Source organism: Pristiophorus japonicus, chromosome 12, assembly GCF_044704955.1.
Source record: "Pristiophorus japonicus isolate sPriJap1 chromosome 12, sPriJap1.hap1, whole genome shotgun sequence".
Taxonomy (NCBI): Eukaryota; Metazoa; Chordata; class Chondrichthyes; family Pristiophoridae; genus Pristiophorus; species Pristiophorus japonicus.
Window position 1 is genome coordinate 176,098,713 of NC_091988.1, and position 14,562 is coordinate 176,113,274.

Sequence of the window (14,562 nt, forward strand, 5' to 3'; positions counted from 1 at the left end):
TTAGTTTCGGTTGGATTTTCAACTTGGGTTCCAGAGATGAAAGGCTAGTCTATTCTTTGATTTAAAAAAAAAAGAGATTTACATTATAATAAAGTGAAAATTTAATGACACATGGGAAAGATTATATCATTTAGGATATTCATGGAATCAGATTGCATTACTGACTCTAATTGCTCGAGTGCGTCTAGTAGAGCGGACCTTCTGAAAGTGGCTGCAGAATTTTAACTGTGAACTGCCTGATACAATATTGCAGTACTGCGTTTGTGCCACTAGAGTACCTCAGTGAGTAGTAGATCTCCCTCTTGCTCAAGTAAACTGGTACAGGTACTGACTGCATCATTGCAACTTAGCAGATCTTGGACCACAGGGGTGTTTCAACATTTGTGTTTTGATGAACTGCTTAATTACATACAATGGGGCCCTCTGTGCCATCTCTGCTGCAAGTTGTGAATGGAGTTTCCAGTTTGGTGCAACAATACTAACTCTACACATGGCCTTTTTGCTACATTTCAAGTGTGCCATGCGAAGGTTCCAGTCTGGTTTTGCATTTCCACCTACAGCAACGGGGATGGTTGGTATGCACACAGAAAATGGAGTACTTTGGCTAGAGGTAGATATACTGCTCACAGCTCACTGAGGAGACGTCTAGGCCATCACAACATTCTCCTTATGCAACATTGCATGTTTTTAAAATTCAAAATTTGCTTCATGTAGGAATGAATATTCTTGAACACATTTTTATTTTGTATGTGTTCAACATTTCTGGTAATCTTATCAGTTCTGATCTTGTCAAACTCGTATACATATAGACCCTAACCAATTTTCATCCCTTATTTTTCAGGCAATATTAATCTGGCCATTGGTGCTTCTCTTAGGCCTGCATACTTCAAATTCTTTTTATGTACCAGGTGTGGCACCAATTGACTTTCATCATAATCATCCTGTGGAAATTAAGGTAAGCGAGTGTGCTATTTTTTCATTCATTCTTGAATGGCTGTCGCTGGTAAGGCTGACATTTATTGCTCATCGATAGTTGCCCAGAGTAGGAGGGAAACTGCTGTTTCTCTGATTTAATAGTTTGCCCATCAACGTAGGAAAACTGCAAGACTTCCCTCTTTATAATAAATCACTTAGTACGATAAACAAATTTCAGATTTAAATTTAATTCTGTTGGACGCAATGTCTGTTGGAGCACAAAATATTTGGAATTACATTAGATCTCAGAATTGGCTGATATGGAGTCCTGTTTAGTAAATGGCCCATGCAGGATAGTCTTGAAGCCTACACATGTAGGAAAACTTGCAGAAAATGTCCAAGTCCCCTGACGAGCCTCACCCTCCTACAGTTGACATGCAATCAATCTTGTACCAACGTTTTTAAATTATCTATTCTAGTTGTGGTGCTGCCGCTGACCGAAACAGCCAGACCCTGGCACTTCCTTTTTAAGGAAAGAAAAGTCAATGTGCAGAATATTTTCAACATCAGATTTCTTTTGGTCTGCATATGTCAAGCAAGATATATTAAATGTAAACCGTTATAGATGGAAGCTGGCTATGGAGCAGTTGGGAATAATGACTACATTTTTTTCCTACCTGGCAGCTCCAAAGTCTGTACCTAGTATAGAAAGGAGGAATATGAATATATGATTTGTTTCTGAATCCCAAACTAATTTGTCACGCTAAATAGAATATAAGAAACTGGATTATAATTTCCACCGCAGTTTGTTACCTTATACTCTCCACTATCCAGACTCTTAACTAGGAATTTGGTTTTGCAAGTAGTCATGCAGGCAACTTGAGATATGTAGTTTAATAGAACATAAGAATTAGGAGCAGGCCCCTCGAGCCTGTTCCACCATTCAATACGATCATAGCTGATCTTCGAGCTCCACTCCACATTCCCGTCAGATCCCCATATCTCTTGATTTTCCTAAAGTCCAAACATCTATCTGACTCGGCCTTGACAATACTCAACAACTGAGCACCCACAACCCTCTTGGGTAAAGGATTCCAAAGATCACAACCCTCTGAGTGAAGAAATTCCTCCACATCGCCATCTTAAATGGCCAATCCCTTATCCTGAGAATATGTCCACTAGTTCTAGACACTCCACCTAGGGGAAACGACCTCTTAGCATCTGCCTTGTCAAGCCCTCTCAGAATCTTGTATGTTTCTATGTGATCACCCCTCATTCTTCTAAACATCAGTTTATAAGCCCAATCTACTCAATCTGTCATCGCAGGACAACCCTCTCATCCCAGGAATCAATCTAGTGAACCTTTGTTGCACCACCTCCAAGTCAAGGAGACCAAACTGTGTACAGTACTCCTGGTGTGGTCTCAACAAGCCCTGTAGAATTGTGGCAAGACTTCCTTACTCTTGTACTCCAATCCCCTTGCAATAGAAAGGAATAGACACTTCATCAGAACTGGAAACGGGAAGATTAGCCTCTGACTGAACAAAGCAAAAGTGCCGGAGGAGAGTGAAAACAACAGGTGAAGTCAGGAGTGCTGACTCCAAGTGTAGAGGCAGCTAATCAGTTTAGTGCACTGCGAATAGGTTTTTACAAAAGCTGTAAATAGCTGAAAACCAGTGATTGATGTATAATGAAGAATGAAATGGCTTGCAAAGAACAAAAGGGTGTGAAAATATCTAAACAGTTCAGTGAAAAAGCACAGGAAAGGTGCACACAAAAAATGCCTTCCAAAACAGGTCAATGAACTGGGAGGCAGATGACAAAAGTGGGCAAAAAAATGGGGAAATAGGCAAGAATTGATGATGCTAAAATCCGTGTTCAGATCAAAGGACTGGAGGATGTCTAGTCAAGGAATGTCAATTTTGATTGCAATAGAAACATAGAAAATAGGTGCAAGAGCAAGGCCATTCAGCCCTTCGAGCCTGCACCACCATTGAATATAATCATGGCTGATCATGCAACTTCAGTACCCCACTCCTGCCTTCTCTCCATACCCCCTGATCCCTTTAGCCGTACGGGCCACATCTAACCCCCTTTTTGAATATATCCAACGAACTGGACTCAACAACTTTCTGTGGTAGAGAAGTCCACAGGTTCACAATTGTCTGGGTGAAAAAGTTTCTCCTCAACTCGGTCCTATATGGCTTACACCTTATCCTTAGACCGTGACCCCCTGGCTCTGGACTTCCCCAACATCGGGAACATTCTTCCTGCATCTAACTGTCCAATCCCGTCAGAATTTTATATGCTTCTATGAGATACCCTCTCTTCTAAATTACAGTGAGGAGTATAAGCCTAGTCGATCCAGTCTTTCTTCATATGTCACTCCTGCCATTCCGGGAATCAGTCTGGTGAACCTTCGCTGCTTTCCCTCAATAGCAAGAATGTCCTTCCTCCGATTAGGAGACCAAAACTGCACACAATACTCAAGGCCCTGTACAACTGCAGCAAGACCTCCCTGCTCCTATACTCAAATCCTCTCGCTATAAAGGCCAACATGCCATTTGCTTTCTGTACCTGCATGCCTACTTTCATTGACTGATGTACCATGACACCCAGGTCTCGTTGCACCTCCCCTTTTACTAATCTGTCACCATTCAGATAATCTGCCTTCCTGTTTTTGCCACCAAAGTGGATAACCTCACACTTATCCACATTATACTGCATCTGCCATGCATTTGCCCACTCACCTAACCTGTCCAAGTCACCATGCAGCCTCTTAGCATCCTCCTCACAGCTCACACTGCCACCCAGCTTAGTGTCATCTGCAAACTTGGGGATATTACATTCAATTTCTTCGTCTAAATCATTAATATATATTGTAAATAGCTGGGGTCCCAGCACTGAGCCTTGCGGTACCCCCAGTAGTCATTGCCTGCCATTCTGAAAAGGACCCATTTATTCCCATTCTTTGCTTCCTGTCTGCCAACCAGTTATCTATCCACGTCAATACATTACTCCCAATCCCATGTGCCTTAATTTTGCACATTAATCTCCTGTGTGGGACCTTGTCAAAAGCCTTTTGAAAGTCCAAATACACCACATCCACTGGTTCTCCCTTATCCACTCTACTAGTTACATCCTCAAAAAATTCTAGATTTGTCAAGCATGATTTCCCTTTCATAAATCCATGCTGACTTGGACCGATCCTGTCACTGCTTTCCAAATGCGCTGCTATTACATCTTAAATAATTGATTCCAGCATTTTCCCCACTATCGATGTCAGACTAACTGGTCTATAATTCCCCGTTTTCTCTCCCTCCTTTTTTAAAAAGTGGTGTTACATTAGCTACCCTCCAATCCATAGGAACTGATCCAGAGTCCGTGGAATGTTGGAAAATTACCACCAATGCATCTACTATTTCTAGGGCCACTTCCTTAAGTACTCTGGGATACAGACTATCAGGCCCTGGGGAATTACCGGCCTTCAAGCCCATCAATTTCCCTAACACCATTTCCTGACTAATAAGGATTTCCCTCAGTTCCTTCTTCTCGCTAGACCCTCGGTCCCCTAGTATTTTCGGGAGGTTATTCATGACTTCCTTAGTGAAGACAGAACCAAAGTATTTGTTCAATTGATCTGCCATTTCTTTGTTCCCCATTATGAATTCACCCGATTCTGACTGCAAGGGACCTACATTAGTCTTCACTAATCTTTTTCTCTTCACATAGCTATAGAAGCTTTTGCAGTCAGTTTTTATGTTCCCTGCAAGCTTCCCCTCGTACTCTTATTTTGCCCCTCCTAATTAAACCCTTAGTCCTCCTCTGCTGAATTCTAAAATTCTCCCAGTCCTCAGGTTTGCTGCTTTTTCTGGCCAATTTATATGCCTCTTCCTTGGATTTAACACTATCCCTAATTTTCCTTGTTAGCCACAGTTGAGCCATCTTCCCCGTTTTATTTTTACGTCAGACAGGGATGTACAATTGTTGTAGTTCATCCATTTGATCTTTAAATGTCTGCCATTGTCTATCTACCGTCAACCCTTTAAGTATCATTCACCAGTCTATCCTAGCCAATTCACGTCTCATACCATCAAAGTTACCTTTCTTTAAATTCAGCACCTTAGTCTCTGAATTAACTGTGTCACTCTCCATCTTAATGAAGAATTCTACCATATTATGGTCACTCTTCCCCAAGGGGCCTCGCATGACAAGATTGCTAATTAATCCTCTCTCATTACACAAGACCCAGTCTAGAATAGTTGACTCCAAAAGCTGATGAGACATTGAAATTAATAAATATTAATTAATAACAGTTTCTCATTAATACAATATGTTAACTGAATCAAAAGTGTATAGACCAACATGATGTAAGTTTTTTTCCCAGCTGATATATATGCTCTTGTGCTGTCTTATGATTAGTTTCACCAAAATAAGTGACCTTGCATAAAATGCCAATTTTTAAAAAAAAAGTCTTGAGCCTTTAATCTTCATATTTCAGGCTGTGAAATTGACTAGCTCACGGACACAGCTCCCCTATGAATATTATTCCCTCCCTTTTTGTCGGCCAGAAAAAATTGAATACAAGGCAGAAAATCTTGGTGAGTTTATTATAATCTAAAATGTTTTATGGCATAAACAAAGGCACAACTTGCATGCTAATTGACTTGTGCTGTATTGATGGTCTGAGTTCAGAGCTGAAGGGAATGGCCAGTATATTAAATGCAAAGACAGAATTAAGCAAAATGATTGCAGAGATTGGAATGTTTTGTCCTAATCCTGTAATGCATGTTTTATAATGTCAGTTAAATGTAAAATTGCAGATTGCCATGAATAGATGCATGCAGTATAGCCTCAAGAATACTATTGAACTGTGGAAGATGCAGTTTGTTAATGTAACAGGTTGAACTCTTCTAACGAGTTATGGTTCTGGCATTGAGGTATTAGTAAGTATTTCTGGCTCTGTTTGTGCTGTTCCTAATCTGGAGGCAGTGCAGTTATCTTTCAGTGACATAGTTCCTGAGCTCGGAGAAAAATTATCAGTGTTTTATGATTCTAGTAATGGATTCTAAAGACAGCACAGGTTGGTTGCTGCTTGCAATGTCAATTCAAATCTAAGCAAAAACTTGCTTTTGTTCGTGATTTAGATCGTTACTGATAAGTTGCTGCTTAGTCAGCACAAAATGGCATTGATTTTTGCATCTGATAGGGCATTTAAGAGCTGAAACCTATGTTGAAGTGCAGAGAATTTAAATACAGTACCACTTAGCACATCATGGTTCAAACAGTACAAATGAACTGAATTTGTATTAACATGGCAATACTGGAAGGGTCTGGTACTGCTGTTTTATTTGGTCCCTGTACGTGTCATCAATAATCTTACACATCCAAAAATGATGTCGATAGGTGGAATGCAAAAAAGAAATAACTTCTTAAATTTGTTTTTTTTAATTATACAGGTGAGGTGTTAAGAGGTGATCGGATTGTGAATACACCATATGACTTGCATATGAACATTGAAAAGAAATGTGCAGTGCTCTGTGACAAGCCAAACAAGCCTGTCAAGTTTAAAGTGACAGAAAGTAAACTGGTCGTAGAAAGGATTCGGGAAGAATATTATGTTCATTTGTATGTGTAACTATTTTTGTTCTAATACATTGATTGTGTGCAGCCTGCAGTTTGATTTCTTTAAAACATCTTTTTTTAACCACACTGCTTCTATAAAGGAACCTTGCTTTGAGTTTATTGTAGACTGTGTATTGGTAGGCTATTCTCCCATGGGGCATCACAGCTGAGCCCGAACCTATAGGCCTGTGCATGCATGGCCACAAATACATGTTGGATAGCAAGCAGGACCCAGGATTTATTTTCCCCTCCCGAGGATGAAGGTGCTGAGTCCAATGATAGCCCCTGTACTCCTGCCCCAATTAGCTAACACAACACAACCAGGAATTAAACTTGGAATCTTCGGGCCTGTATGGCTGCACCGTCACTTAACCAACTGCGCCATCAGTGAAGCTACTATTGCCTTTTAAGAACCAACAAAACTTTAGCTTTTTTAAAATTTTAATGTTGTCTAAGTTGTCATGGAGAAGTTAATGCCTATTTTGTAGTGCAGAGTACATTTAGAAGTAGTTTTTACCAACAGGAGGGTGAAAGCTACCTTTATTCATTGCACAGTATACTTAAAATCCTTCTCCACAATGTGAAGTCTGGAGAAAGCCCTTGTGACATGCATGGTTTAATTAGTCTCCTGCTTGCTGTTAAAATAGGTGGAAAGCTAACTGTGTGCACGGAGTTAAATCTGTAGATAGATACAGACTGTTTATGCGATCTTGTCTTGCCCTTTATGCTGGCTGTTTAAATTGAGCTCCTTCATATCGTCAACCTTAGCATTCGTATCATTCTGCTGTCTTTCTGCATCCATGTGAATGCTCATAGTGTAAAGAAAAATATTGAAACAAATTAACAATAAAAATCACCCTTATCTCGCATACTTAATTTGTAAAAGGAATGCTAGTGGAAAACTGGAGTGGCTAAGACCAAAAAAATAATTCAGAATTGGTCAGTTTCAGAGTTGACAGAGGGCGATGAAGGCATTGCTAGTTCTCTGCCCTTCATTGTAATGGATTGTCAGTTGATCAGGGACTGGAAACAACACTTAAATGATTGTCACATCTGAGTTTTCCACACAGCTTTTAAAAAAAATAAAACCCACACACATAGAAATTAAAGCAGATTAAATAGGGTGTTTTCCTGGTGTAGTTTGACCTTTTTTGAAATCTGAGATCTTTACCTCCACAACTCGTGCTGTATCCACATTCAGCTGGAGATTTCTAAATGGGTGCATTATACTATTTCATATTTGCACTCTAGGGGAAGATAAGTGCACATAACTATTTTTCATCCACCTAGGAAGGGGTCCCATTTGGCAACCCTCAGAACTGATAAACTGAAAGATTAAACATAGAAACATAGAAAATAGGTGCAGGAGCAGGCCATTCAGCCCTTCTAGCCTGCACCGTCATTCAATGAGTTCATGGCTGAACATGAAACTTCAGTACCCCCTTCCTGCTTTCTCGCCATAACCCTTGATCCCCCGAGTAGTAAGGACTTCATCTAACTCCCTTTTGAATATATTTAGTGAATTGGCCTCAACTACTTTCTGTGGTAGAGAATTCCACAGGTTCACCACTCTCTGGGTGAAGAAGTTTCTCCTCATCTCGGTCCTAAATGGCTTACCCCTTATCCTTAGACCGTGACCTCTGGTTCTGGACTTCCCCAACATTGGGAACATTCTTCCTGCATCTAACCTGTCTAAACCCGTCAGAATTTTAAACGTTTCTATGAGGTCCCCTCTCATTCTTCTGAACTCCAGTGAATACAAGCCCAGTTGATCCAGTCTTTCTTGATGGGTCAGTCCCGCCATCCCGGGAATCAGTCTGGTGAATCTTCGCTGCACTCCCTCAATAGCAAGAATGTCCTTCCTCAAGTTAGGAGACCAAAACTGTACACAATACTCCAGGTGTGGCCTCACCAAGGCCCTGTACAACTGTAAGAGGAAATGCTCAGCAGATCAGGCAGCATCTATGGAGAGAGAAACAGAGTTAACGTTTCGGCTCGGATACCCCAAAGCACATTACAGCCAATAAAGTACTTATTGAAGTGCAGTCACTGTTGTAATGTAGGAAATCCGGCATCCAATTTGTGCGCATCAAGCTCCCACAAACAGCAGTGTGATAGTGGCCAGATAATCTGTTTTTAGTGATGTTGATTTAGGGATAGAGCAAAGAGCTAAGTAAGAAAGATAGTGAGCGAGCAAAAGAAATTAAGATCATGCCAAACAGTAATGAATGGTTGAGGGAGAAAGAAAGAAGAGAAATGTTGGTGGCTGAGGCTAAATTGATTTAATTCTGAGAAATGTTACCGATTGTTGCTTGTCCTATGGACAAATTTGTCCCACGTGAATAGAAATTTTGGGCTTTGCTTTTAAAAAGCTGATTTAGATTGAGCTCCTTTAATGTGTCGGCCCTCATTCATGTTTCTTCGACATCTGGAGTATAAAGTTACCAGTTGCTGATGAGGTGCTTGCCTCCCCTTTTGTAATTCATTAACATCGCACGCTCTACTAAATCATGTATTGCCCCACTTTTAGGTTCACTTTGCAGATTAAAAAAACTTGCATTTCTATAGCGCCTTTCATGACCTCGGGACATCCCAAAGAGCTTTACAGTCAACAAAGTACTGTTGAAGAGTAGTCACTTGTAATGTCGGAAACACAGCTGCCAATTTGCATAAAACAAGCTCCTACAAGCAGCATTGATACTGACCAGATAATCTGTTTGTGATGTTGGATTGAGGGATTAATATTTGCCAGGCCATGAGTTACTTTGACAAAGCATGATTGACTGACTGTTACAAAGATAGAGATACATAATTATTGGGTGATTTGTATCTGATTTGGGGTATTTTTCTTCATAGGCCTTCACCACGTATGATTAAAATAACATCTGGATACATAGCTTCTAGCTTTGATCAATATTAACAAAACTCATCTGTAGTCTTCTAGTAAATGTTTAAGAATGCAATCTCTGAGAGCTTGGAATGAAACATTTCTCTTCTGCTGGCAGCGCAGGCTCTATCTGAAATGTATTTGCATCAACCCAGTTCCGAATAGGCATGAATACCCAGTGCAAAATAACCTGCACTTAAGCACTAAGTTGGCAGTCTCGTGTGGAAAAATAGAAAAAAATCATCCTTGTCCTGTAGCTGTTGCTCTCCTGAGATTGCAGTTAGGATCGAGTAGAGCGCTTTATACTTGCTGTATTATGCATGACCAAGGAGTACTTGAAGCTAACACATCAGGGTAAATTCACCAACCCCAAGCTCCCAACCACAGCTTGAAGGGAACGAGAGTTAGACTACCCTGTCATATATTCCAGGAAAAATTCACTGGAATGATAGCAGGAATGAGAAGTTATAGTTATGAAGAAAGCCTCAAGAAATGGAGGCTTTTATCATTGGAACAGAGAACAAATCTAACAGGTTTTCAAAACTAGACACAGTTTTGAAAGGAATCAACTGTTTTGTGACCAGTGACCGGGGGGCATAGACTCAGGAATATGATTAGAACAAAGAGGGAAGTCAGAAGACATTGTTTCAGAGGTTATTCGAGCATCGAATACTTTACTGTTGAGGCTGTAATTTCTATGATCTTTTGAATGTAAAGTTTGAGGCATTCCTTTTCTCCTCGGTATATAAATGATAACTGTGTTACAGAATTGCAGATAACCTGCCTGTCGCAACACGGTTAGAATTTTACCCAAACCACGATGACAATGACAAAAAGAAAGATAAGGAAGTTCAGTTTGAACATGGTTACAGACTGGGATTTATCGATAACAACAAGGTAAAACTTCTTGAGCAAGTAGTTTAACTGCACTAATAATCTGAAATACATATTAAACATTTGGTCCATTGAGTAAACAAAGAACTAACCTTTAAAATATCTCTTACTGTGATTTGATCAGTGCTGAAAATTCTCAGCTTGATTGTTTCTAGATAGGCGTCCAGTATGAGAAAAAACTAGCTAACTGCCATTTTTCTGAAGCTGCGTGCTAGTGAGTTCAATAGTTGATGTAAGTTGAATGGTTTTGTAAGGGTATAGGGCCCAAGTTTCCACACGATAAAAAATGGGCGCCCCTCCGAGCTGGGCGCCTGTTTTTTGCGCCTAAAACGGCGCCTAAAAAAAACCTCGCGATTCTGGAGCGTTCTGCAGCTCCTTGTCTGCCTGGCGCGGCGCCCGGGGGGGCGGAGCCTACACTCGCGACAATTTTGTAAGTGGGAGGGGGCGGGTACTATTTAAATTAGTTTTTTTCCTGCCGGCAACGCTGTGCGTTGAAGCGTTCGCGCACGCGCAGTGTGAAGGAAACATTGACACTCGGCCATTTTTGTAGTTCTTTGCAGCTGTTTAGTTTTTGAAATTTTTTTTTTATAAAAGCACATTGCCATCAGCACTTGCAGCCTTCTCACTGCCCCCCCCGCGGGAAAGAACGGGCGCGTCCTCCCCCCCCCCCCCCCCCCCCCCCCCCCGCGGGAAGAACGGGCGCCTCCTCCTCCTCTCCTCTTTCCCCCCCCCCCCACCCCCACGGGAAAGAACGGGCGCCGCCTCCTCCTCCCCCCGCGGGAAAGAACGGGTGCCTCAGGCTGACTGCAGCATTCTCCTTGCCTGAAGCACTTTCACACAGGTAGGAAGATGTTTTATTTAATCTTTTCTTTGCTTATAAATGTTTATTCAGGTTGGATTTATTTGTATAATATTTGTAGAAGTATAAATAAGGATTTATTGTAGAATTTAATGACTTCCCTCCCCCCCCCTCCCTCCCACCTCGTTCTGGACGCCTAATTTGTAACCTGCGCCTGATTTTTTAATGTGTAGAACAGGTTTTTTCAGTTCTACAAAAATCTTCACATGCTCCATTCTAACTTAGTTTGGAGTACGTTTTCACTGTGGAAACTTTGAAATCAGGCGTCAGTGGCCGGACACGCCCCCTTTTGAAGAAAATATTTTGTTCCAAGGTAGAACTGTTCTACCTGACAAGAACTGCAGAAAAAAAAAATGTGGAGAATTGCGATTTCTAAGATAGTCCATTCTCCACCAGTTGCTCCTAAAAATCAGGCGCAAATCATGTGGAAACTTGGGGCCCATAGAGTTGTAGCAGGCAAAGAGCAGACAGATAGATGGTCAAGAATGGAGATACTGTGGTAGTGAATTGATCTGACATGTAAAATGGTCTGTATTAGGAGGTCTGAGGAATCGGTGAAGTTCCTCTACCTTACGGTATGGATTATAATTGCTTATTGTATGTAACACTTGCTTATGTATGTAAAGCACACTTATAACGAATTAAGCCTGATGGTTAATGAACCATCCTTAACCTTAACACATAATAAAGACAGCAGTTACAATACATAACATTTTGACTCGAAGTCTCTGGGGAAGAGATAAGAAAGCCAGTGTTTTGGAACAGAATTACTTCAGGCTTCATAAAGACTAAGGCAAAGTTCACATCACTGAATAAACACAATTAACATATGATAGGAGATGGACAGTTGCATGTTGCACTCAGAGCCAGTCCGATAAGAGACGACAAATCAATGTAACTTCGCTGATAAGCAGTAAACCAACTGGTGCTTTTGTGGAAGAGGCACACACTTCGGTTTGTTGTATAAACTGTGGGTGAGAACCATTGTTCTGAGAAGGTTCTCATTTGAACTTTTCCCTTGCATATGCTGTTAATAAGCTAGTTGTACCGAAGGTTTTGTTTGACTGATTCCGTGGTCATTACACGGGCGGGAGTGTCGATTCCTTATATCAGGGAGTGCACTTTTTAAGGAGAGAAGTCTTCTTTTAACCCCTACAGTTTTGTCCTGAATGTTGAAACATGAAAAATAAACTTAAAAATACTAAACCATGCCTTGTGCATGCTTTGTCAAAAGATGCTTTAAAATGAAAGTTCCACATACATATATATATGCCTTTTCAGATAATTTTCCATTGCAATTAAACATTTTTTTAAATTACAGTAAACTCTAAGTACCTGTATTTCACTTATGAATCCCTAATAAATGAATGTGTGTGATGGGTGAATAGAATTTTGTCGAGATTTGAGCCTAGAAATTAGCGATTTTGTAACACATGCTTAATTTGCATGTATCGAGTTTCTGTATTTCAACACTCTGGCTGTTTACAAGGCAGAAATTAATTACTGCATTGCAGTAACAAAATAAGCACCAATGCGTTATTCTCATCTATATTTCTCATTTTGAGAATGGCAAATGTGAGCTATATTCACTATCACCAGGTTAATATTTTAGACTTATCCAGTATAGAAACTATGCCACATATAAATTAAACATTGTAATTACCCACTATTTTATCTGTATTGTGAGCCCCTTTTTAATACAAGTGTGAGAACAGACATATATTTTATCTCAAGATTACACTTCTTTTCCATATTTTGGGAACTTACATATTCTTATTTTTCAGTTCTACCTCCACAACCATCTCTCTTTCATTATCTATTATCACAAGGAAGAAATAGAGAAAGATCAGGAACCTACCTACAGAGTTGTGCGCTTTGAGGTTGTACCACAAAGCGTTAAGTATGAAGGTAATGGCATTATCCCTGGATATAATTTGAGCACGCTTGCATGTAGTAATTATTTATAGACAAACAACTACAAAGCTGGAGAAATAAATGCAAAACATGTGAACAACTGTAAACTAGCATTATCAAAACTGCTCTGGTTTGTGTCTGTTATATTTGTGTATAGACTTGTGTATAAAGCAGTAAACTATGCTTAAAAAAAATCTTGTCCTAGGATGATGTTCTTATGGTAACCTCTACATCATAGTTAGTAATGTCATTGGTCCTATGCTGTACTGTGCTTATTTTGCTGCATTCTATTTTCAATAGGTTATCATGTGACAAACAATCGTATTGAACTTTAGAAAAAGAACGTAGTTCAAATTTCTGGTTCCATGGTTATGTGGATTTGCTCTCTTGATAGTCCTTTGTTGTGACTGAAAAATGTACTGTTTTTTGAGCAATGTTAGCAGGTTGGATCCCTCTAACTGTTCCTGTACATATTGGTAACTGGGTATTTCCGTGTGCTCTATATTGATTCAGTGATGTGAAAAAACAATGTTGGGGACTATGCAAACAATTCTTGTGGACATATAATATGTTTGTAATCTGTTGATGCAGTACAGTAATTCAATCCATTCACTCTGCAGTCACCATTTTTTTTAAAGTCACCATTGTTTCTATTGTCGGCTCTCTTTTCCTTTCAGGCTTCAAAAAGGGACCTGAAGGTTCAAACTATGAGGCCAGTGGAGTGTGAAAGGCCAAGAGTGTTGAGTTTAGCTCCAGTGGACGTTCAACACTGTCGTGCAGTTGCAGTTGGACAGGAGGCTTTTTTCTATAACTGATACTTATGTGAAGTGAGGTGGAGTTTGGTTCTTGCACTAATTTAGTGCTAATGGGAGTTCAGGAGAACCCTAGCTGTTTTTAAGTTAGACATGCAGGTATGGCAATGTAGGCAATCCTCGTGATTTATGTGGAATGCGATTTGTGGGTCAACATAGATCCTCAATGAATTGTAGAGAGGGTGAGGCGTTTCTGGATAATCAGCTGTGACATAGTGCCAAACAGTTCAGGATACAGGGATCGTGTAGAAAGAGAAAAGTGGGTGACCATTTGTAGGGACAGTAGATGGAGATGGGACTCGCAGGTGCGGGTAACCACTAAGATACTGGAACTGTATTAGATGCATAGTGTTGGGGAAGTTTGAGCTAGGCACTGCCTAGATACCAGACAGTGACTCGGAGGAGGATGGTCTTGAGTTTCATTTTGGCACCATGGAGCAAGGGACTACTTGGGGATCAATTAGCTGAGAATAATAGTGGTATAAGCAGGGTATAGACACGCTTTTTTTGCCTGTCTGGTATCTAGGTGAAGAAAAGATGGATAAACCTTTGAAAGGGGATGGAGAGCAGCTAGAGGTTTGGTTCCAATATGAACCACATGACATAAAGGGCCCAAGTTTCCACATGATTTGCACCTGATTTTTAGGAGCAACTGG

At 40.4% G+C, this 14,562-nt stretch overlaps 1 protein-coding gene across 4 annotated transcripts in view; it reads left to right on the forward strand.

Moving 5' to 3' along the window:
• Nucleotides 1-14,562, forward strand: part of tm9sf4 (transmembrane 9 superfamily protein member 4) — a 96,046-nt gene that overhangs the window by 57,869 nt on the left and 23,615 nt on the right. For all 4 annotated transcript variants that reach the window (XM_070896187.1, XM_070896188.1, XM_070896185.1 and 1 more), the window contains exons 2-6: nt 842-955; nt 5,417-5,516; nt 6,375-6,543; nt 10,195-10,324; nt 12,965-13,088. In XM_070896187.1, the coding sequence (XP_070752288.1) occupies nt 842-955; nt 5,417-5,516; nt 6,375-6,543; nt 10,195-10,324; nt 12,965-13,088 (637 nt within the window). The remainder of the gene's footprint in view (nt 1-841; nt 956-5,416; nt 5,517-6,374; nt 6,544-10,194; nt 10,325-12,964; nt 13,089-14,562) is intronic.